This window comes from Motacilla alba, chromosome 5 (assembly GCF_015832195.1).
Source record: "Motacilla alba alba isolate MOTALB_02 chromosome 5, Motacilla_alba_V1.0_pri, whole genome shotgun sequence".
In the NCBI taxonomy this organism is placed as follows: Eukaryota; Metazoa; Chordata; class Aves; order Passeriformes; family Motacillidae; genus Motacilla; species Motacilla alba.
The window spans coordinates 15,225,201-15,248,969 of NC_052020.1; the positions used below are offsets into that span (position 1 = coordinate 15,225,201).

The window sequence follows — 23,769 nt, forward strand, 5'->3', positions numbered from 1 at the left end:
TAGGAAAACCTCAAACATTCAGAGAATCATATACAAATCATAAGAATTAGCAACATGTTATGAAATACATGTTTCTTAACTCTTAAACTACATAAAAAGCAAGAGGAAAGCTTGTTTGGCAATGCTGACTTAAGATTTGCCTTCTGCCAGTATCACTAAAGATGACCTTCTGGCTGCCAGATTCACAAATTTATTTAATGGGATATTTTGTCAAAGTTTTAATGGAAAGGTTTAAATTATTATACATAATCAAAGCAATCCTTTCCAAATTTCAATTTTTTTGCCTCCTTTCCCTGGAAATGCAAGAACTGTCATATGTCTCCTACTGCTTCTGGAATTTTCCTTCTTAATTGCTACTAAGAGTAACTAGGAATTGAGCATTGAGCAATTCTCTTCTTGGACTGACTGAGGGGTTCACTTCTGATCAAATCCTAACTATTTTGAGGAAACTGAGCATCCTGCTCCATTTTTGTGAAGCATGCCAATTATCACTTCTCTGAATCTTGTGGGTGACTTCAGCCTCCTCTTAAAAATAAACAGAATTTGTAAATATAAAGTTTATGCCCTATTTGATAGCTCCCCAGCAGATCAGATACAAGATACATGCTAGCAGTTCTGTATCAATGCCAATTCAGTAGTGAAAAATGGCTAAGCATCATCTTTAACCTAATGAGTTTATTTCCTTACAGTGAGGAAAAGCAATCGAAGAATGAGCCAGAGCCGTTCAAAGAGCTGGACAGTTTGGATTCAGAGAGGACTCTGTTTTTCTCCAAGGAAGAAGATAGGTAAGTTAAAAGCTACATTAGCTGATGGTTTTAATGACAATAGTCAAAGAACAGGACACCTGTGTATTAGTGACCATCATCCTTAGATCATCAGTTAATGATCCAAGGAACAGCTGAAGGGCCAAGAAAGTCATTACTCCTCAGGAAGTGCCCTTTGATTATTGCTGTTGTTGTTCTCTAAAAGAAATATAGGAAAATAAGCAGGGATATAGCACTGCTTTAAGGAGATACCAGTTTAGTTTTTCTGAGCAGGTAATTTCTACAAGAAATTAAGACCAAAGAACAAGGAATTTACTTGGGAATCAAGTAGCATTCCCTGACATTCCCATCAGCTCAGCATCAATTAATGATGATTAATACACAATGGATTTTAGGAAGTTATCAGATTACTGAGCTGAGCAGAATGAAGGTTCTCAGCAAAACCTTGCATCACTCCATACTTTTTTACAAAGGTGTACTTGCACCCATCAGTACTCAGGGAATTTTACATCAAGTCAGCTTCTCACACTCTTAATTTATATTTTAACAGATGAGACCTGAGGAACCTTATGGGTTAGAGGAAGCATCACACAAATGGGTAACTGAGCACAAAGGTTTTGTCAGTTGCTTGTGGTCAGTCACAGATCTTTGATTCAGAGAAGAATCCCCCCTATACCTCTACCACACACTTATCACCAAAACCTGGGAGACCACAAGGACTTAAGTCAGGATAAGTAGACTTTTGATTGGCACAAAGTCTTCTTAATGGCTAAATAGTGCTAAATTGCCACTTAGCTTTTCCATGATTTAAAGAGAACTCCAGAAATATGTGAACAGTGGTAGAGAGGAAGCATCAGCTGCAGTATGAAGTCCTGGACCAAGTCAGAGTTATTAGGTTCTATTTTTACCTCTGGCATTTAACTGCTGGTATATTGGAGAAAATCATTAGTTCTTCTCTCTCCCTCCCTAACCTATAAAATAGGTGTAAAAGCATCTGCCTCTTGGGACCTATTTGTAAGCAATATCATAAAGCACTTCCATATCCTGAGTGCAGCATGGTTTGGTCATTACATTCCATGTTCCAATTGCTATTATCCTAGCAATTTATTTTAACAAAGAGGCTCTCTCTGTCCCAGATCTATTTCAGCATCTTACAGTAAAGCTGCAATTATCTGTTTATGATATTAGCCTGTTACCACGGGAATGTATCTCATGATGTCATAAATTGAGAGGTCGTACAGAACAGGCATATAGAAAAGATTGGCCATAAAGAGAACTTTTTCCTTGTAACAAATGTATTTAATAATTAGGAGGATCATCAGAGGAAATTAAAAACCAGTGAAGAGTCATTGTTTATTTTCTGTGAGGTGAAATTGAAAACATACCCTAGTGTGCACATCCTTTGTTGGAGATCAAACTTCTCAGAGTAAGAATCACAAAATTAAAGGTCCAATAACATCCCTAGCTTACACAGGAGAGCATTTTATGTGGAAACAAATCCTCACACAGAGATCAAATTGCTATCAAACTTGCATTTTCTGCACAGGATATTTTGCATTGCCAACAGATACCACTTCATGTTCCAAAACACAGCAAAACAGCTGTAAATGTACAGGTCAAATTTCCCTTCAGTTACCAAAATACTTGCATCATTCCACACCACTCAAAGACTACCTTAATACATATTTTATGAGGTCAACTCTTTTTGCTAAAAGGCTTCTATATTGCCATTTTGCAAATTGCTCTAATTTAATCACAAAGGGCAAGATGCCAGTTATGCAAAGCAGCAAGGTATTCTTCAGTAGGTCTATCAGATTCCAGCAAGGACAGTCAAGAAACACAGGCTTAACACAATCCAGCACCTAGAGACTGGGTCAGAAGTTCAAAGTCAGAGCAACAACAAGAACTTCAACAGACAAACACTGCAAGAAATTTTAAAGCCAAAATAATTAAGAGCTGACTCACAAGAATTCATTGGCCATTTTCTTTTTTTCCCTATTATTTAGGTTTATAAAGGCCAATTACCCTTCCTTCTCTCCTTGTGCATTTGCAGTCCACGCAGAACACAATGAAGTTAACAAATATAAATTTATACAACTAAACTGAAATAATAAAAATGCTCACATAATTCTGATGCGACTTTGTTTTTCAAAACCTTTTTTTTTTATTTGAAATATTTATGCAATGGTAATATGATTGCTCTGACTTCTACAGCCTTCCCCCTTGGCCAGCCCCAGCATCTGCCTGTTACTATCTTGCAAGAAGCTTTATATAGAATAATATTGAGCCTATTCCCATGAACTAATTTTAGGAGATTGTCACCAAGCATGTATTCTTTTTGGTTTGCAGAGGAAATGACACATTGGAAAAAAAGAACCCTTCTGCAAACACAGCATGGGCGACATTCATACTTACCCGGTGGAGAAAATTCTGGAGTGCCCCCGTAACCGTGTTTATGGGGAATGTTATAATGTACTTCGCTTTTCTCTTTCTATTTACTTATGTCCTTTTACTGGACTTTAAACCACCTCCACCTCAGGGTCCGTCTGTTAAAGAAATTGTGCTCTACTTCTGGGTGTTTACCCTTGTCTTGGAAGAGATCCGTCAGGTGAGTAACCTGCATCACCTCAGTGCCAACGCAGCAAAACCTGCAGCAATGTTTGCAACAGACTTGCAATCTGTGTAACTGTACAGGCTTGGACATTTCAAGTGTCAGGTGCTCAGAACAACACAGAACTTACCTCATCCTAAACCTCTCTCCCCCAGAGCAAGCTCTTCCTCCCCCATATAAACCTACATCTCAACCTCTGTTTTTCCATCCTGCTGCAGCCTTAGCCAAGTCAAGCGGGCTGCCAGGATTCAGAAATTCTCTGCTTTGTAAAGTCCCTCTCTGATTTCACTCCACAGAACTAGGTCCTCCCACCACAAATAATGTAAGCTGGAAGTTATATTCTACACCTGGAAACACAGCAGGCAGCTCTACATCCTTTTAGGAGATTCTTCCCTGCTGGGGGCTGTTTAAAAAAAAAGCACGAGTAAATTAATTGAGATTATTTGTGGCTTTTCCGAAAATAATTTTTAATTCCAAATATTAGCAGATCTCTTTTGGGCTTGCTTTTCTTAAAAAATACCCAACCAAACAAAACCACCAACCCTCAAAAGCCCTTCTCCATCAGTCTCCTATTACTGGTTTTGGAAAGTCCTCAGTTTAAAAACTGAAACAATAACAGTGGTGCAAACGTGTTGCAACTGTGGGTTGCACTAAGCTCTTCTCTTCTGACACAAAAAAAAGGCAGTTACAATCATTTACTCTGGAAGAACCAGTAGGTGTTCATTATTTAGAGCAAAAGAGACATGAAACTTTGTCACAATTTATTTGAAATTATGCAGCAAGGCCATTAACAGAGGAGGACATGGAAAACATCTGGATCAAAAAACATTTCATTATAAAGCTGTAAAACATGAAGACTGCCAGGCTAAACCCAATTAAGAAAGCCAACTCCTTGCCTAGATAATCAAATGTGCCTTCACTGACAATTCCAGGACAGGAATGCCAAATCTGTTCATGCTGTTTAGACAGCAATGCCTAGAAACTGAACTCTGACTGGAAGCTGCATTAACTGCTTTTTTTTCCCCTTATTATGCTCAGAATTTGTTTTTGCTCTTTGCAATGAAAGAGAAAAAGGCAACAGGTATGTTAAAAAAAACTCAGAAGGAAATAGTGAAAGTGGAAAACTATCAATACCAATGGTTATTTCTCTTTTTCAGAGTTTCTATACAGATGAAGACACAAATTTAATTAAAAAATTTAAACTGTATGTGGAGGATAACTGGAATAAATGTGATATGGTGGCCATCTTTCTCTTCATAATTGGGGTAATCTGCAGGTACATATTTGCATCAGTAGCAAGGGCTGTGTACATCAACTGACAGCTGAGGCTCATGTGCATGAGAAGACAGGCTCTAACATTCATTTCTACAGCCTTTGAGATGTGTTTCTGTAGTAGGAGCCTCTAAAATCGATATATTCAAACATATGTACTGAAAAGCTCTGCTTTGCTTGTTTTCTGAAATCCTTTTTACTCAAAGTACCCTTTTTTTTTTAATCTGTTAATAAATCTCATTGAAGAGAAGAGAGAGAAAAGAGTGTTCCTGCATCTTTTAGTTAATTCTCATTACTGTACAGACATGAGCAGTACTTGCTGTGAGCTGATATTTCATTCCATGTTTTCTGCAGGATGCTGAACTCAACTTTTCAAGCTGGCCGTACAATACTTGCCATTGATTTTATGGTGTTTACACTTAGACTTATCCATATTTTTGCAATTCACAAACAACTTGGACCAAAGATCATAATTGTGGAAAGGATGGTAAGTGTGCAGTCTGCCTCGGATAAATACTTGTGCCTTCTAAGAAATGGAGAGTAGGAAATCCTGGCCTTAGAAAGGAAATAACTTTATAACCTGTCTTTATATTTACATTTTTAAGGCCTGTCATTTTGCATATTCCTGTATTCTATTATAAGATAGAATGTTTGAAGTAGATCCTTTCAAAGACCTCCGTAGTGCAGTAAGCTGGTCCCAATTTACTAATTCTTGTATCTTACCTAATAATTTCTCCTCAGATGTGACTAACAAAGAGCAGTCTTTGCCTTACTGCTATTCCTCCTCCTTCCTCAGCTGTGTGCATCCAGGGCAAAGACCTCAGGCAGATGACAGGCCATGTACAGAAGCGCTGGGCTTCCAATAAATGACTCGGGGAAACAAATCACGTTTTTTTAAGCAAGTGTGGTGGAAAAAAAAAATCAATAAAAAAGGATAGTTACAAGTTTCCTACAGGAGTTATTCTTACTTGTACTTTTTGGCTCCCTGTTACAATGAAAACATATTAGTACTTTGTGAGCAGATGTTGGAAGATGTTGATGAAATATTTTTCTTTATTACTGCTCTCCTGCAAGAAACAAGACATTGGGATTACAGTTACTGTGCTTGGGTATGCATTTGTATGTTGAAACAACTTTTTACTTAGGCATGTTAATCCTCCAGGTCAATTAGCTCATGCTAACTGATTAATAGAGTTCATCTAATTGTACATACCCTTACAAAATCTACAAATATTTGATTTGTGACTCACAGCAGAACTCGGTAAAAGCTCTGCAGTCTAAACAATCCTATACATTGAATAAACATAACTACCAAGCTATTTGGATTTGTCTACAAATGCAATAACTGAAACTCAAAGATGACATTTGGTTGGACTAGCAAAAGGGTAACTGGCAAATAAATATTTGTTCTTGTTCATTATCTAGCTTATGGCATTAGCAGACTTCTATTGTGAGAGAACAAGTCAGAGCTACAGCTCCTAACCCTTCCTTTGCTGCCTGCTAAGCTAAACCAGGGCCCTGAGCAAGTCCTACCTGTGCCCACTCTGCTGGCACCTGAAGTCCTGCAAGATAACACTGGGGTTGGGAAGATGCAAACAAGAACATAAACAGCAGCCTAGAAAAAGCCCTACCAGGGACCTTTCATCTTTGCCCCACCCAAGCCAACACGATGCCTCAGCTCTGGTATTTCAGTGTTGAACCTTACATCAAAGGAAGAAACAGTGAAGGTTACTTTGGTAAATGAAACCTGCCTGAAGGGTTTCAAGGGGGTTCAAGCAAAATCATCTCCCTTATTTGAGAGAGAAGCAATCCCAGATGGTCTGTCTTTCCACTTTATACCCTTGATACAGATTTGCTGAAACAGGTCTGGTAATTGCTAAAATTCCAGAACAATACTCATTTCCAGAGAGACTGCAGATGAGAAAAAACAGTTCAGAGTTGTCACCACTCTCCCATCACTATGATAGCATTACAGCCCTGCAGCAATCCTAAATTTTAGATCATCCAGAAAACAAAATAGATTAATAGAAGTCAGACATCAACTCTGTCTTGCCTGGCTTAGAGATGATATTTCTTATCAGAACTCCAAGAAACATCCTGGAGCTCTGAAATGCCTATGCTTTTGGGTAACTGTACAATCCAATAATCTAATTGAAAGGAATCTACAGTCCCTAATGAACTCTGTCAGATCTGATGGGGAGAGGATGAAGTGTTCCTCTTCCACCAGGGAAAAATTATTGCACTTTATATTCATATTAGAATTTTTTTAAGTAAGTGTTTTCGGATTCAATTACTGCTTCTGTAGAGAAACACAAGGTTTAAAAGCAGGAAGCCCCAAAAAGAATCTTTCAGATGCATCACTTAGCTTGAAAACTGAAGACAGAAGGAACCTGATCCTTGCAGCCTTCACTGCCTGCTGTATCAGTGGCTCAGTATTCATCAATGAGCCCTGACTGCTACCAGGATTCTCTGCTGCAGCAGAACTCTTGTAATTCACAGTAAAGCAGTCCATGGCACTGAGATAGCTCACAGAAAATAGGCACTTAAAAGATAAAATGTGACAGTCACTTAAAAGATAAAACGTGTTTCATTTTAAAATGTTTGATTATTGGAAAGCAAGATTTTTAGTTTAAAATGTGCTTTTATCTAAATGAGCTATCAAAGAATGCCTGCTACAGGCCAAGGACAATATGGTAACAGCAAGGTCAGACGAGGAATTCTGTGCATGGAACTGCATCCTAGTCCCACCTCCTTTAACCTAAATGAGCTTGTAAAGAAACAGAATTATTTGAGCCATATTCATACAGAAAGACTACTGTTCCTTGACTATGCTATCACAGTCACTGCCCCTCCTTTTCTCCCCTCCCCCTCTCTTTTGTAGATGAAGGATGTTTTCTTCTTCCTATTTTTCTTGAGTGTGTGGCTCATTGCCTACGGTGTGACAACTCAAGCTCTGCTCCATCCCGATGACAGCCGAGTGGAATGGATATTCAGAAGGGTTCTTTATCGTCCCTACCTTCAGATATTTGGCCAGATTCCACTGGATGAAATAGACAGTGAGGAAATTTCTTTCCCCCTAACTTGGCCATTTTTGAATGCACACTTCTGATGAGAGCATGGAGTTCCAAGTATTGCCCTTTTTTAATTTTGCTTTTTTAAATCTTTGTCCTACGGGCCAAAGCTTACACATTACTGTCACACAAACAGTGTATTTGCAAAGAGATAATGGGCATTGTGGAGTTACATTAGAGCATAAGGGCTGGCCCTATTTAGATAAACTCTCAGAAATACACAAGGATTTGCCATTTTAAAGGCTGGCATACCTGCTTTCATTTCAATCCATTTCCTTTCAGTTTAACCTAGACCCAGATAACTCTCTGTAAACTCAAATAATAAATAACAGCACCTCCACACATTTTGGCAGTAGCTTAACGCAACAGTGTTAAAGCAGTACTGCTCTGCCCATAAGCAAACACATATTTTAAAATAAAACTACTCCAGAGCATTTATTTACTCTGGAGATAAAGCTGCCCAAATCAAATAAAGCTAGCAATTTCTTATGTGCAGCATTGCAAACAAAACTTTAAAATAATCACAAGACACTGAAATAATTAGACATAGAAGTTCAAAGGCAACATTTCTGATAAGTAAGCAGGTGAAATACAGAATAGGTCACCCACCTCCCAAAGAAGTCTGCAGTAACACCACAGAATTTAGCCAGTGCTAAATGTCACAGCAATAATGAAGTGGGAGTCAAACTTGGAGCAATATAAAACAGAACCCATAAAAGCCACAGACAGATGCAAACTAGCAAGCATTCTCTCATGTTCACTGTGCTTAGTAAGAAAAACCATGTCTTTGAAAAGCCAAAACACCTGAATGACACAAGAGAGAAGAAAGTGATTCATGTCCATTTTAAGTACCTATGGTGTAAGCATGTACACCACCATCAGTCACCCCTACTTCCATTAAAGTAATTGGAAAGAAACAAATATTTCTGGGAAATGATTAAACTCATTTGCCAAAAAGTCAGGTGTAGCACTCCCTAGAAAGGTGTGTTTCTCTCCACTGAAACTCCAGTGGGTGTCTCTACATGGGTAAATAACTGGTTAAGAGTAACAGAGGATAAAAGAACCAACTACATGGGCAACTTCCAGAAGGGATTAATTCATTCTAGGGCCCTCTGGGTCTTATTCTGTTTAACATCTTTATGAAATATATGGGAAGGGAGAGGGTAAAAGAGGAGGACAAAATTTGCTGACAAAACTACATCACTGGGTAGCAAAGACAAAAACTGACACCTAAGAGAGGCAGAGGAGCCTCATGCGTGCTGAGTCATCAAATGAAATTCAGGGTAGACAAGTATAAGCTAGTGCCCTTGGTGAAAGAAATCCCAGCTTGGTGAGCTTTGATGTAATCACATGCTCTGATGAATGTAACCAGGGGGTTATCTGTAGCACCAGGGAAAAGGATTACTAGGGAAAAAAATAGAGGGAAAAAAAGTAAATATCATTATGCTACTCTAAACTTGTGGGTTTAATTCACAGCTGGAGACAGAATACAGCAGTAGGCCTCTAGTCTGATGCAGTAGAACCAGACCTCCTTCTTGACCTCAACCTCAGATACACAAAGCACTTTAAATTTAGAATGAGGAACCAACCCCCTTCCCAGCTTTTACTGAGTTTTCTCCTCCAACCCACGTGCCAGGCATGAGGACACAAGGATGTGGGGGAACACAAACTCAGAGGAGGTTTGATTTTGAGAACTCAAAACTAGTCTAAAAAGGATACAGCCCTCTCAATGCAATCCCTATTATGATGAACACTACTACAAAGCCAGCTGTGACAGACATCTTGCCACTAAACGAGCAGCCAAACTGTGGAGGTCTGCAGTGTCCTAGGGCTGCAAATATCTTGCACAACAATGCAATGTCTTTTTATGTTCACAACACGATTATACTTCCACAAAACCAAAGAAAGAAACACAGCATTAGGCTTTGCAATAACTTTTTTTTCCCCTCCACCTTTCTTTGCAGCATCACGAGCATATCCCAGGAACTGCACGTTTAACCCCCTGCAGATTCTGCAGGAGAACACGCCATCCTGCCCCAACAGCTACGCCAACTGGCTCGTCATACTCCTGCTGGTCATCTTCCTGCTGGTCACAAACGTCCTCCTCCTGAACCTCCTGATTGCTATGTTCAGGCAAGAGGGAGTTCACTACCTATCAGGACAGAGGCTGCAAAGCTTTAAGTGGATGCCCACATTTTCTACCTCACTGCTGGCTATTCCTTTTAAAATACACTTGTAATTTTCCTAATGAATATTACTTGGGGATTGATAGGCAGAATCCTGTGATCAGACAGCTCTTAAGTTTTCATCATCCTTACTCTAGTCACATTGGAGACAAGGAGAAAAGAAGCCTTTTTTTACTGCTAAAAATTCAATTAAACATGCACAGAAGGGCCTGAGTCCCTGGCTGTGTGGAACCACAAATCTGCAGGTGCACAGCAGCCATAAACTTGGCAGACTTTACAGTGGATGATTTGCACATCAGGGAAATGCTTGTTGTCAGCACAGCTAATAATGATTCATTTGGTTGAAGAATTGATGTGGCATGTTTGCTGATCTTTCTTGAGAAAAGTAGAATTATCTTTCTTAAAAAAAAAAAAAAAACAAACAAAAATGCCAAACAAAACAAATGTATCTTTTAACATTTGAAGACTGCAACTGCAATTCTTGTAATATATTAAGAATTTGCACAAACTTTAGATTAAATTAACACCACTTGCTGATCTTACTGTTTCTTTTTTAAAGTAAATACAGGGCTAAATTTTGTTATATTCATCTTTAGCTTGTTGTGGTGAAAAGAGTTACATGTTTTTATTCCTCCCACCCTCAAATTACAGTTACACTTTTCAAGTTGTCCAGGGCAATACAGACATCTTCTGGAAAGTGCAGCGCTACAACCTGATCGTTGAATACCATGGCCGGCCTGCCTTAGCACCACCATTTATCATTATCAACCACATTACTCTGGTTCTCAGAAGGCTCTTCAACAAAATGGAACACAAGAAAAAACACCTGGGTGAGTTGTTACAAAATGTGATCAAGCAACTGTAGAGCCTGACTCTCCTCCAAGGACATGGAGCATACACAAAGCAGCAGAGCGAGATGGATTTTCTTAAGCTGAGAGTCACAATTTATTTTTAACAAAGAGTGCCAGGAGAATACAAACAAAAAATTAAGGTTTATAATTTAAACTACCAACAGTTTCCCACAGTGCATTTCTTTATGCATCATAGTTATTGCAACAAAGGTAGCAATATGAAATGGGTTATAGGGATTTGATTTCTCAAGATTTAACAATTGATAGGTTTAAGGAATAGTTCTTCCATTTGCTTCTGAGTTTTAGCAATTATTAACCCTAAAAAAACCCCTTCCTTTAGAATAGCAACTTTTCACTACTAGTATCAGAGAAAAAGGGGTAAAATATAATTCTTATCTTATTTTTCCTACAGAAAGAGATCTCCCAGTGGGCCTTGATCAAAAAATCATAACATGGGAGCTGGTGCAAAAAGAATATTATCTCGTAAACCTTGAGCAAGAAAAGAAAGAAAGCAATGAAGAAAGGCTGAAGGCCACGTCTAATAAGTAAGTTATTCTGACCCACAGTAAGAGTAACTTGCAAGCCTTCAGCTTTCAGTGAGTTCAGCATTGAAGTTCTTGTACAGCTTATATGAAGGGTCCAACTGGAATACAGTTAGGAAACACACAGTCCATAAAAAAATGTGAGAGGCCAGGATCTCTGCAATGTTAGAGTGTTTGTCACTCCTGAAATATGTACAATTATAGACCCGCAAGTTCCAGCCAAATCTGTGGCCAAGCTCAATGAAAATCTTATTCATGAAGAAAATGGTGGAAAAACAGTTTGCTTGCTAGACTGCAGCACACGTGATTTCATCCCCTGTAGGAATACAACACAGACTTTTGAATGGAAGTTTAAGATACCTTGAATTAGCCACGGATGCAGAAGAACAAATACTTATGCTTTTATGGCATGGGACTGAGTCTCCATTTGTGTACCTCTCTATATTTCCCCACTAGGAATATAATTTGAATTGGTTTAGTCTGATAAAGTATAAATCCTAGAATATTATTCAGAGGTTTAAACCTTTAAGTGAGACACAAAGTAGTTATATGCAGGGAGAACAGAAACATCTAAGACAGAAAAGCACTCCTTGAAGAAGTTTTTAACACACCTTCCAGTTGTTTTCTCTTACAATAAACCAGACTTCAAATAGAGGCACAAAGGGTGTGAAAGTTACCATAATAAGAAAGTTCCATGGAAATGTTCCTGTGCTGTCTGCTTTTTTTCAAAATAAACCCCCAACTCACAGAATAGCTGGAGACCAGAACAGCATACTTCCATTCTTGGAAAATACTCCTCTGCCTCTAATTCACATACACCCTTAATGCATAGTAATTTAGAATTATTATATAGGTTTAAACTTGATTCTCATAAGCAGATCACTGACAAATTTCAGGAGTGAGAGCTTAATTGTTGAGATAATGTAATAAAGGTATGTGCAATTGCTTCCAATTAAAGGGTACTATATCCTTTATATAATAAAGATGGTACATTGTAGGTGAAGTTACTGGAGGGGAAGAGTGAGAATCCATCTGGCTTCACAGTATTTCAGGTATAGCAGAGCCAGAGAAAGACTGGAAGAGATTCAGATGAACACCACTACTCCCATGGTTTTTATTTTTACTCTTAGGTGGCAGCAGTGTGGTTTTGAAATCTTAGGAAACCCTCAGGAAGTGATTCTTTGAACTTTGGTTCAGTGCAGCCAATCTCAAAATGCATTAGACCCACCCAGCAGAGGGTCTTTCACATAGATGGGATTAGAACACTGCCTGTGAGAGGGAAACTTTGAAAGAGTAGCTAGGAGAAACTAGAGAGGGATTTGCCAACCCTATGAGGAATCATATGCTAGGAATAAGGAACTGATGGGAGAAGAGGTGAAGGATGCAGAAAGCATGGGGATAATTCAGCAATTTGGAGGCACTCTGAGGAAGTTCCTTAAGCAATTCCTGTGGACTGCATGAAAAAAGGAGATTGGACTATCAAGCCAGTTTCCAGAAATGAAAGTTTGCATAAATTTTAAGTGGCTTATTTCTGTTGTGGCCTCAGCTCTCACACCAGGATCAGTTTCCATTGAGTACTGATGTTTCCAGGTAGGAAAGACAAGTGGCTCAAAAGACAGAGCAGCTCCTTTCTGCTGCCCTTGATTTCCACGATTTCCACTATTTCCACAGCAACTGAGGCTAAGTAGCCCTCACCAGAAGCTGAATAGCTGCCCTGACCTGTCCTTGGTGAGTCTCTGGGCAACAGGTGCATGAGAGTGTTCCAGAGATGCTGTTCTGCCAAAAAAAAAAAAAAACCAAAAAACAAACTTCTGTGAACACCTTAAAAGGAAAAAACTTTTAGGGGTCTGTGGGATGTCTAAGCAGCACAGAACTGCAGTGAAGGGCCATGGGTAAAGTTAGACATGGTTTGTGTTTTATGATTTCTTCTGAAGCCTCTCCTTTTTGCTCAAGGTGTTTGCTTTGTTTCCACAGGGTGGATAATTTGTCTAAGTATTTTAGTGGGTTGAAAGAACAAGAAAAACGATTTAAAGTTCTGGAAGCCCAGGTAAGTAGTATTTTCTAGGCATTTATAGCAGCTGTAGGATTTCACCATCTTTGTCTCATTTAATGGTGGTTTGGCAGACCCTACTTGGGGATAAAGGGACAGAAAACCAGATCTGTATTATGGTTTCACTTTCCTTATTGCTTTTAGGTGATAAATGTATATAAAGAAAAAATGTATAAACTGCTGTAGAAAGGAGAAAGGGGAATACAACATTTCTTGCTCTCTTTGGTAGTTTACTTGAGAGTATTTATTTCCTTTGTTAAGGATGCCTCTGGAATGAAATGCTTCATCTTCTCTCCCCGCCCCCCCCCCCCCCCCCCCCTTCTTGTCCTTCTCCTAATATTTTTTTTTTTAATGTCAGCTTGGAAAATACACACATTCTGTGTGATCTGACCTAATCTTCTTGTACATCTAATTTTCTTAAGATACCAAGTACCAACACTCCAAAGGGAAGTGTCCAACATACAAGTATGAAATCCAAATAATAGCAGGAAATTCTGTCTTGAGCTTTTGATGACAAACCCTCACAATATAAACAAACGACATTTCTTACACGGTCTGAAAATGTTAAACCACCTGCTATGTAGCACAACTCTTATTGTTTTCTTTATCTCTGCAGCTCTCCTGTATAATTTTGGCCTTGCTGAAAATTCTTTATCTTAATACTCCTGCTACAGTTTCCTGCTCCCTTCTTATCCCTTTTATGGCTTCCTGGAAAACATCAGGGTATACAGGTCCAACAGAAACACACAAGGAATGCTTTATTAAGTTTGTGCCAGCTTGAGGTCTTGGAATATCCTCACAAAAGAGGGCAGGTATTTAATCATTATCTATTTTTTAGATTTGCTACTGTACAGCTGCTATCTCCTCCATGGCAGAGGCTTTAACCAAAACCAACCTCTTGTGCACTCAACCAGCTCTAAACCATACATGTAAGTATTGAAAACAATCATGGAAAAGCTAATGCATACAGCTGAACAATGTGCTTTAAAAAATGCAAGGTGGAAAAATAAGATTGGAAAATAACCCCATAGGGAGATTCCTAGAGGAAATGGGAATATAAATAGGGAACAGAATATTCTTAGATCAGAATGAAAAATATTACCTTTTGTAAAACACATTTAAAAGTTTTACAAAAAGGACTGTCATTCAGGGTGAGTTAGAATAATCTCACCCAGTTCAAACCCATGAACAAGTATCTATTTGCAACAGAGGATTGCCTTGGGGGTTTCTTGAGTCCATGAGATAATCCTACAGAAGTATTAAAAAGAAAAAGCATAGCAATCATTAAAATAAAAACTAAGCAAGTCTCCCAGTATTTTTTTAATTAACAGAATTCATTTGCCTTTAGAGCTGTCATTTCTGTCAGTTAAGAACCATGTCCTGTGTCCCAGGGCTCCACTGTATGGAGTTTAAATCATTAGAGAGAGGAACAAGGTATTTCTCAGCCACTGCAGGATATCCAACACAAAGAAGATTTTGGATATCCTTCTTAATGACCTATTTCAATATCAACCTATTGCTACTACACAAAAGAGCCTCCAAAACCCATAAACTGAGCATATATATACTACATGAGAAAAAGTAGCTGGAAAACTCAAAGTCAAACATGACAGGACTTCAAGTCACTCAGATTTGAGCTACCCTCAAGCTTTACTTAGTTCTGTCAGAAGTTTATATAACACTTATATGAGTTGCTTCATTATCAGTATTCCAATGAAAAAAACTCCATCCCATAGCAGGTTTCCCAGACATGTTAATACTGTAACTGCATAAATATCAGAAATTTAAATAGCTGAAAAATAAGCCTGTGTTTATCATTTACTGAGCAAATGCAAAATAATACAATCTACAGTGTCTTTTTTCAACATTTTAAAGTTTCTTAAGCAATTACTACAATGTGCCCCTTGTCCTAAGGCTTTTAAACAAGTACATGACTTTTCCAATCCTATCAGGTTTGAAGAGTGCCAACACAGAAGTGCCTTTGCCACAAAGAAGGAAAAGAGAAGAACGTGCAGATCAGTTTGAGACTGACATTGAATACATCGATAATTAAATTTTATTCTATTTCTTCACATTAAACCTTTTATCCTACTGAACTACTGTAGAAATAAAATCCTAATCTCTTGAAGGCCTAAGGAAACAAGCTCACTCCTAAGCAATATCAGTGCCTGACATTCCTACGGATTTCTTGGTCTTCCTCCTTCAATTTCCTGGGCTTTCTTTCTGTTGCTCCCATAGCACTTGGTCCTTTCTCCAAAACCATTCCATAAACAGCATTAAAGCTTTCTCCTCCAGGGTGGCTCTACCACCTTATTTTCAAAATACCATTTGTTCTCCAGATACCACACCCTCAATTCACCATCATCCCTGCCAAATTCCACATTTCTCTGTTCAAGGGAGTCTCCCTTTGGAAGGACAATCATTTACGCACTTAAAAACAAGCTCCTTCCTTGGCCAAGACATCAAGCTTGTACTCCTGAGCTGCTCAGAAAAGGAAATCAAGAAATAGTTTCCAAGGAAAGGGCCTGAACACTGAAACATTACAAAACATACAGTTCCTGGAGTTCCTACAACTCTCAAACAACTGCACTCACCAGCTTCTCTTCCCACACTGGCTCCTGTGAGGTATTCCTTCACTAGTATTCCTTCTTAAGGGCTCCTCACTCAACCTCAGAGAGTGGAATCACCTGGTTTTTGTTGGTCCCATGCCCCATCACAGCTGCTGCCAGTACCCTGCTGGAAAGGAGCCTTTGCCTCCAGGTATCTATCCCACCACATGGAAGACCTCCTCCATCTAAGCATCTGACTTCATTTTACTTTTCTTTCTCAAGGGTCAGAGGAAAAAACAGAAATCACCTAAGAGACTTTAAAATAAGAATGTGTACCAAAAATTATCCTGCAGTCTAAGAATTTGGGCTGTTTGTGGCTTTTTCCATTACTTAAAGTGGCTTGTACATTTTTAGCATATAAAAACTCACCAGCTTTATTGGAATTTTGCAAGATATACCACTAAAATACCAATACCATCCTCTAAGGGGAAATTTTTTGGAATAACATAAACAGCATCAGAAGGGGAAGTATTGGGCTGTGTCTGACTCTGATACAAACTTCAACTGCATTTCCTCACACGTATATTGTCTCTATGCAATGTAATTGTAGATTGCACAAAGGCTTTCTGTTACCAGAGGTGGAAAAAAGAATAAATCTCAGCTCTGACAAAAATGAGCCTTTTATTAACAGATATTAATCTTGTTATGATGGCTTCATGAAACAGGCATTTGTCCAGTTTGTTCAGCTGTGCCCCAGGCCTGTGACTCCATTAAAAGCAATGGAATTTTGATAGTCCTACCTGTTCCTCACCCTGGGCAAGCAGAACTCATAAACCCAGTAAGTTTGTACTACTGAGCTGCATTTTTTTGTTAAGAAATAAGAGATATCTCACAACAAGCATTCCCTGCTGTTGGCAGCAGTTTCCATTTTGAAATGGCTACTATTTTAATGTGATCAGCACACTAATTATCCACTGGAACCCAAAATCTATCCATTGGGACCTGCTGTGGAACAACCAATGTATTTACAACAACCCACTAAGCAATGTGCATCCAACTGCACACTCATGAGAAAACAGTTTCTGCTCTGAAAACTAAAAGGTGAGTTTAGAAAAATGGAGCACAACACCTCCTTTTTACACTGTCTTCTGCTTCTTCTGCCAAGTGATGCATTAGTTCAAACACAAAGCCCAAGTGATTTGGGCCTCCCAGTTAATTGCTGTTAAGATGAACTCCCCCCCCAGAGGAAGTCACCCCCTCAAACACCCTCCAGAGTTTGAGCAAGCACCATCTACAAGAAATATCCCAAAGTCTTCTAAGTTAATCTTTCACTACACAGTTGTAAATACTACTTTTGGGATTGGTTCATTTAGAATACTGACCAAAAAAAATGTCAGTTCAAAGTGACCTGAACTAATTTGAGTTTCAAATCATGTAACCTTTCAAAGAATTTAATCTTTCAACCTTATTTAATACATTTACTAGCACTGTGGAAAAAAACCCACTATATTTGACATTCCTTACAATGTGATTCACTGTATGAGATGACTCATCCTACGAGGGGATTATACATTGTAAAATGATTGAAAATGTTAAAAATGTGAGGTTTAGAATCTGTAAGACTTGAGGGAGAAGTTAACAAGATGGCAAAGTTAGAGTAACATTTTAAAAGGTTTTCAAGACAGTTTAGAAATCAAATAAAGTGTTTGGTAAAACTCCTACAGCCGCATTACTCAGTGTGGTTCAGACAAGAAACCAAGTTACAACCAAAAGTTTATTGTATCATATAGAACAAAAAAAGTCTCCAGTTCTGGTATAAATATCTGATTCCCACAAATACCCCAATCCACATACAGAATCAGTATGGAAGCACCTCCTGGAAAGGACATACACAGGTACAGATCCTCACATCATATAACTGGTCCTGTTGTGCTTTCAGCCTCAATGGCAATGACAGAAAGATGTTTTTAAACAAAAAAGTTAAAAGGTTTTCCTTCCAGGGACAGAGCCAGAAGAAATCACATCCAGTGGAAGACTAGGTTTTATTTTCATTGTTTAAAAATCTCTACATAATGAGCTCATCACCTTTTCTCTAGGATTCCACAGGATTTGGGAACAATTCCAAAACTGGGAGTTACTAGGAAGCCCTGCAACCGTTTAGCTAACACTTCTGTTTCTTTGGATACTTCAGCTCTGGAGTATCACACTTTATTCTATCCTGCCAGGATGCAACTATCCAGTGCCCACGGAATTCTCATAAACAAAAAGTCTGGAGTTTATTTTAGGTAGCTTAATTTCTAACAATATAAAACATTCTTGGTGGCTATGATGCAAACTGTTGGACAAAAAGCTATCATGTGGTTTTCAGACCAGAAAGGGGAAAAAAAAAAAGAGAGAGAGAAACAAAATGAACAAGACAAGTCCTGGGAGGTCTCCAATGTGCTTCATCCTTCAGGACTCTTCCTCCTCCCCTTCATCACCTACTTTAGGTCGGAAATTTTTCCTGCACTTCTTCTTACTGCAGTGGAATCCAACTGTTCCCAGCGATGGCTCTTCACCTGCACCACTAAGCCTTGCATCAGGTTTATATTCTGTGTTCTGGTCCCCCTCCATTATGCACTCCTCCTCCTCCTCTGCTGCCTTTCCACTGTCACTGTCTAAGTGCCCCAGCTCAACCTTATCTTCTTCCCTCAAGTCATCAGTCTTCTTAAGAGATTTTCCCTTCAGATCTGTCTTCACCTGTTTCTTATCATCCTCCCCTGTTGATGTTTTCTTTTCCAGTCCATCAACACCTCTTTTAGTTGGTTTGGTGAAGACAATCCTCCCAGCTCCACAGCTGGAAGGGTCCTGGTTGAAGGATGGGGTGTAGCTATCTTGGGTAGCCGAGCTCTGTTGCTCCCCTCTTTTCTTCAGACCACCTAGAAATTCCATGGCCACTGCCCTGTTAGTCTTGTCACTGGACTCTGAAACTCCCTCTAGGCTGTATTTGGTCCAGCGCTCCGGGTGTGCCACGTAGTCAGGGACTGCAGGAGAGGTTCTGGGAGCCTGCACTGCCCTGGCTGGCCTTCCCATGTTTTCTGGGACCACGTTACCTGAAACTGTGGTCGGAGGCAATGGACGCTTAAACCTCCCATCAACAACATTATCTTCAGGCATCGAGGGCACAGACAGCTTGGCTGCCTCTTCCAGGCAATCAAAAATGCTCTGGCTACGGAGAGAGAATGTAGAACTCATGCCCTTCAGATGGAATGGCTGGACAGGAGATCTGTGACCACTGTTGGAAGAGTCGGGTGTCTCTCCTGATCTGAAATCCCCTTCATCCAAAGATGGCTCCTCCAGAGATATTGTATCAACTTCTGCTTCACCCGCCAGCCCCAAGTCATCAGAGTCAGAATCGCTGAGTGACACCGTGTCTGAGGGCAGAGCTCCTTCAAAGTCTCTGCCAGCATCAGCCACTATCCCCAGAAAAGGTTCACCTGCTTCCTGGTCTCCCATCTTTGAGCGGTCACTCCACTGAAGTCTTTGATGTAGGCCCGGGAACAACTCTAAATACACTTTTCCAAATGCCCAGCGAGTTTACTGCCTAGAATACAAAGGAGCATAAAAAGTTAACTGTGAAATGAGAACCAAGAGTGAGACCATCACTCGGTGTCATGCAAAGTAATTATAACTGTAATATAACAGTTAGCTGTGCTTTAGGGATTCCCAAGCAATTTTGCTTCAAATGAAAACATTATTTAAGGAATGAATGCACATTAAAATTAAAGATTTACACAAGACTGAATACAAGAATATGGAGTAACTGAAAGTAATGCTACCAAATTTCATTACAGGTTACACATCAGGTCCAATTACTAAAAGATGAACATAAAGCTCTTGAGTTAATCTGAGTCCCCCAAAACTGTCTTATTCATCTTCCAGGAGACAGCAATGACCTCTGCATATTACACCCTGTGTTTGTTCACACTGTAAAAATCCACAAAAGCACATCCAATTTCTCACACGTTGATTTGGCCAGTATAACCCTTATTCCACTAGCATTGTACCTGCTGTCCCAATAGCCATCACGTTCTGGCTATTACAAAGGACGCTATCGCTGATCCCTATCAGTGACAGAAAACCCACAAAAATATCAGGGCCACTGTTTCAAGTCTGCTTTAATGTGGCATAAAGTACAAGCTCCACTCCTTCCTTTGGCTTCTGATTCCAGGACTTGGAAAACCAGCCAGCTCAAGAAATCGATCCCATTGGAGTAAGAAAACTAATCACATTTCCATGCTCACACATGGAAATGAGGAGAGGTTGCAACCACAGGCTTGCAAGAGCTGGCCCTTCAGTCAGCAAATGACACCATGACTTGAAGCCTGACTTTCAGGAGCAGCTGGAACACCTGGCAGTGCCACCTGCTTGAAGGGAACCTCGCTGAATTCAGGTGGTTGATGATGAAGCTACCACTTGCTGGGCAATTGGAAACAGAGCTGGTGCTCACACACATTTTGGTTCAGCTCACGTGACTCATGGAAACAGTTCTAACATATTATTAGAATAAGCCTGACTACCTAATTATAGGCTCATCAAACGATGCAGTAAACAGACATGGAAAGTCTGTTAGTCACTCACTTTCTCTTGAGACTGAGTCAGCTTCCCCTCCTGAGGGTCACTTAAAGCCACCAAAGATCTCAGCACTTCCACCCTAGAAAACAAACATTTCCATCACAATATTGGAAATGTAGTTTTAAAAATAATTCTGTCCCTCTGAATCATCCAAATGCAGAACTGGGTTCTAAATCTGACACAAACTCATGGTGGTATAAAAGTCACTAGATATTATTGAATTTTTGGCAGAAGAACAGCACACAGCCTAATAACGCAGGCACCACTATATTTACCCAGCCTCCACATTCACACTGCCAACTTTATCCTGTAGAACAGAAGGGAGGTTTTAAAAAAATTCAAGCTCTAATTTGCATGTGCAAAGCACTAAATAAACAGTATTAAATGCAGCTAAGAAGATACAATAATAATAGTTATGCATTGCAAACATTAAGTGCTGCTAAGTATTAAGACCACAGGTAACACAGACTTGTGTTTTTAAAGTAAGGTCATGTTCAAAGTTAGGGCCAGACTGTTATGAGGCACAAAACACAGAACCTCCTGAGGAGTGCTGTGTTCTGGGTCAAGTCTGGCTGTCTTTGACAAAAAGGATCTGACAGCTACTTTTGAAAACACTGCCCTCCACGTAGCCACTAGCAGGACATAATCTTAAAATGATACAGCCTTCTGCTTAATTTTGCAACGCATAAAAAGTAACGACTACAACTCAGGAAAGGCCTTGAAGTGCATAATTAAATAAAATAGCTGTTTTAAGATGGCAATAGAAGTGTTCATCAGGGCCATTTCTTGTCTGAGGGCACTTACACACAAAGGAGAAATTCTGCTCCTACGGAAATGTTTTAGCCTTAACAAAAAATTAGTGGCCAAACATGCTGGCCCCCACAGCACACCAGACTCACTCACAGGTTTGTTAGGGTGACGTGATCACAGCACGACTCGGGAAGGATGACATCTCTCCGGATGGGAAGGTTCCCAGTGGGCTCCTCCATCCTGGTGCTGCTCAAACAGACTCTGTGTCTTCCTGCTGCCTCCTGCGAGGGGGACGGACACCTCAGTCACCGCAAACCACGGCCACCGGCCAGCTCTCACGACCCGCTCTCAGAGCCCCGCACCAAAGCCCACACAGTCCCTCGGCACAAAGATCCACAGGCCCCCGCGCCAAGGAACAGGGAAGAGGATCAGGGAAAAGAACATCGGCCGCTGGGCACTCGCCCCGCGGAGGGCAGGGTCACGGTGCAGCCCCAGTTGCGCTGCCCGTCGGGCCCGGCCCCAGCGCCCTTGGCGGCCCGGGATGCTGCTGGATGCGAACCGCCCGCTCCACACGCGGCCCCCGCTGGCCCTGCACCCCGGGCACCGCCACCCGCCCGGGCACACAGCGCGAACCGCCGGGGAAGGGGAGGGAAGGGACGGGGGAAAATGGAAGGGGGAGCCCCCGTACCCCGACACTGCACAGCCCCAACACCTTCCAATGCAGCCGCCCGCCTTGCCCGCCTTTCCCACCTCTGCCCCTCCGCCCACGGCCCGCGGCGCGCCGGGACACCGAGTCCCTGCCAGGCTCCACGGAGCGGCCACAACGGCGGCGGGACCACAACTCCCGGCGGGGAGAGCGGCGCGGAAAGGGCCGGCGCCCGCCCGCTCCACCTCTCTGGGGGCTCCTGGGAGTTGTAGGCGGTCGCCTTGCCTCGGCGGAGGACATTTTGAGAGCCGGGGAGCGGGGCGAAGCGGTGCTGAGCGGAGGGACTACAGCTCCCAGGGCGCACCGCAGCGCCGACATTTCGCAGCCTGTGCGGGGCCGTGCTCGGGGCTCGCTGCCCGGCCGGGTGCGGGGCTCGGTGCGGGGCTGTGCTCGGGGCTCGCTGCCCGGCCGGGTGCGGGGCTCGGTGCGGGGCCGTGCTCGGGGCTCGGTGCCCGGCCGGGTGCGGGGCTCGGTGCGGGGCTCGCCTCCGCACCCCCGAGAGCCGCGGTGCCGCCCCGGCGCTGCCCGGCGCCGTGAGGGGCAGGCACGGCACCGCCGCCGCCTTCCGCAGTCGCAGCCTGGAAAAAACCCCCATGTCACAGCTTTTGTTCTCATCGGAAAAGCGGGGCTTGGCCACCACGAACACATCCGAACTTTTCTGTTTGTTTTGGTTTGGTTTTTTGGTTGTTTTTTGGTTTTTTTTTTTTGGTTTTTGGGGGTTTTTTGTTTGTTTTTTTCTCTTACGTGTTTATTCTCAAACCAGAAAACCCCAAGTCGCTTGAGGCATAAAACCACTATCCATCCAAATAAAAAAGTTTCCATTTTCCGTCCCAGAAGAACATTTTTTGCGCGTGTGTCAAGAAGTAGAGCTCTGTCTGAAAATGTTTTATTGGCACTGGCCAAAGAGGCTTGATTTTTGTTTTTCCCCTTATTTCAGCAAAAAAGTTCAAATTTTCAGCACAAATACATTTCCCAAGAGGCTTCAATATTCAGCTTGTTTTCCCTATGTTTAGGAAAAGGTTTGCTGTGCCGGGTGGGTTGTGCCAGACAATGCTGTGGCTGCAGAGGCTTCACTGGCTCCCTTCAAGCTGGGCCTCACCGTGACTCACCCGTAATATAAACTGCAGCCGCTTCATACGCATCCTCAGTTTTTAAATACATACTTTTGCCTGCTGGAGTGTTGCTAATTACAGTAATTTATGACATGAGGTCTGTGTTTGGAGCACACTTGGCAGCATTGATGAGGTTTTTGCAAAATGTCTTCTGCCTAGCTGGAGTCATGCTGTAGTTTTAGAACAGCTCTAGAGGTGTTTCCCCATTTGGTGAGCCGATTTAATTTTTTTTATGTATACATATATGGTAGTACGATCACAAACATCCAAATGGGTATCCAGATGGAGGGAGGAAAGGAAACATGAATCTTGAAGTAGGTGAGCAGGAATGGAAAGGAGGAGAGCAGTAAATGGGCAAACAAAAGGAAGAGTAAACCTGGGTAAAGGCTGTTCGTGCTGTGTAGCATGGTCTAGGGGGTTGGGGAGACAGCAGGAGAGTCTCTGAGCTTAATAAGGAGCAGGCAGAATAAAGGATGTGGAGTGAGTGGTGGCATGTCCCATTTCTGTAAGAGTGGAGACAGGCAGGGTACAGCAGAGTGATGCAGACAATGACATTGTCTTGTTTTGGGCCTTGGTTCTTTGTTAGATGAGGGGCTTAAACGAGCAGGAGAGGGCAACACCACCTCCAGTGTCTCTGTCCCCTGTGGATGTGGGTGCCTTCAGGGACAAGCCCCATGTCTTCCTTTTCCAG

At 41.3% G+C, this 23,769-nt stretch overlaps 2 protein-coding genes across 4 annotated transcripts in view; one reads left to right on the top strand and one right to left on the bottom strand.

Annotated features, from left to right (window-relative positions):
* Window positions 1–16,258, top strand: part of TRPM5 (transient receptor potential cation channel subfamily M member 5) — a 36,672-nt gene extending 20,414 nt beyond the window's left edge. The window contains exons 14-24 of the mRNA XM_038138434.1: window positions 690–785; window positions 3,114–3,372; window positions 4,533–4,651; window positions 5,002–5,134; window positions 7,529–7,703; window positions 9,683–9,851; window positions 10,556–10,734; window positions 11,168–11,300; window positions 13,272–13,344; window positions 14,186–14,276; window positions 15,300–16,258. Coding sequence (XP_037994362.1) covers window positions 690–785; window positions 3,114–3,372; window positions 4,533–4,651; window positions 5,002–5,134; window positions 7,529–7,703; window positions 9,683–9,851; window positions 10,556–10,734; window positions 11,168–11,300; window positions 13,272–13,344; window positions 14,186–14,276; window positions 15,300–15,400 — 1,528 coding nt within the window. The 3' untranslated portion in view covers window positions 15,401–16,258. The remainder of the gene's footprint in view (window positions 1–689; window positions 786–3,113; window positions 3,373–4,532; window positions 4,652–5,001; window positions 5,135–7,528; window positions 7,704–9,682; window positions 9,852–10,555; window positions 10,735–11,167; window positions 11,301–13,271; window positions 13,345–14,185; window positions 14,277–15,299) is intronic.
* Window positions 16,259–17,652: 1,394 nt separating this feature from the next.
* On the bottom strand, window positions 17,653–22,149 carry TSSC4 (tumor suppressing subtransferable candidate 4). Of its 3 annotated transcripts, XM_038139542.1 has the most exons (4): window positions 21,949–22,018; window positions 21,414–21,541; window positions 20,517–20,589; window positions 17,653–19,479 (listed from the first exon to the last, which is right to left on the bottom strand). In XM_038139542.1, the coding sequence occupies exon 4, from the start codon at window positions 19,389–19,391 to the stop codon at window positions 18,348–18,350; it is 1,044 nt and encodes a 347-aa protein (XP_037995470.1). In that variant the 5' UTR covers window positions 19,392–19,479; window positions 20,517–20,589; window positions 21,414–21,541; window positions 21,949–22,018; the 3' UTR covers window positions 17,653–18,347. The 3 variants fall into 3 exon arrangements, with proteins under 3 accessions (XP_037995470.1, XP_037995471.1, XP_037995468.1); XM_038139543.1 differs by lacking the exon at window positions 20,517–20,589 and having other exon boundaries at window positions 22,011–22,149; XM_038139540.1 differs by lacking the exon at window positions 20,517–20,589.
* Between the last annotated feature and the right edge of the window lie 1,620 nt (window positions 22,150–23,769).

What these genes read in the sequence shown, in the direction of transcription:
- TSSC4 (XM_038139543.1), bottom strand. Translation starts at nt 19,391, where the DNA reads ATGGGAGACCAGGAAGCAGGTGAACCTTTTCTGGGGATAGTGGCTGAT.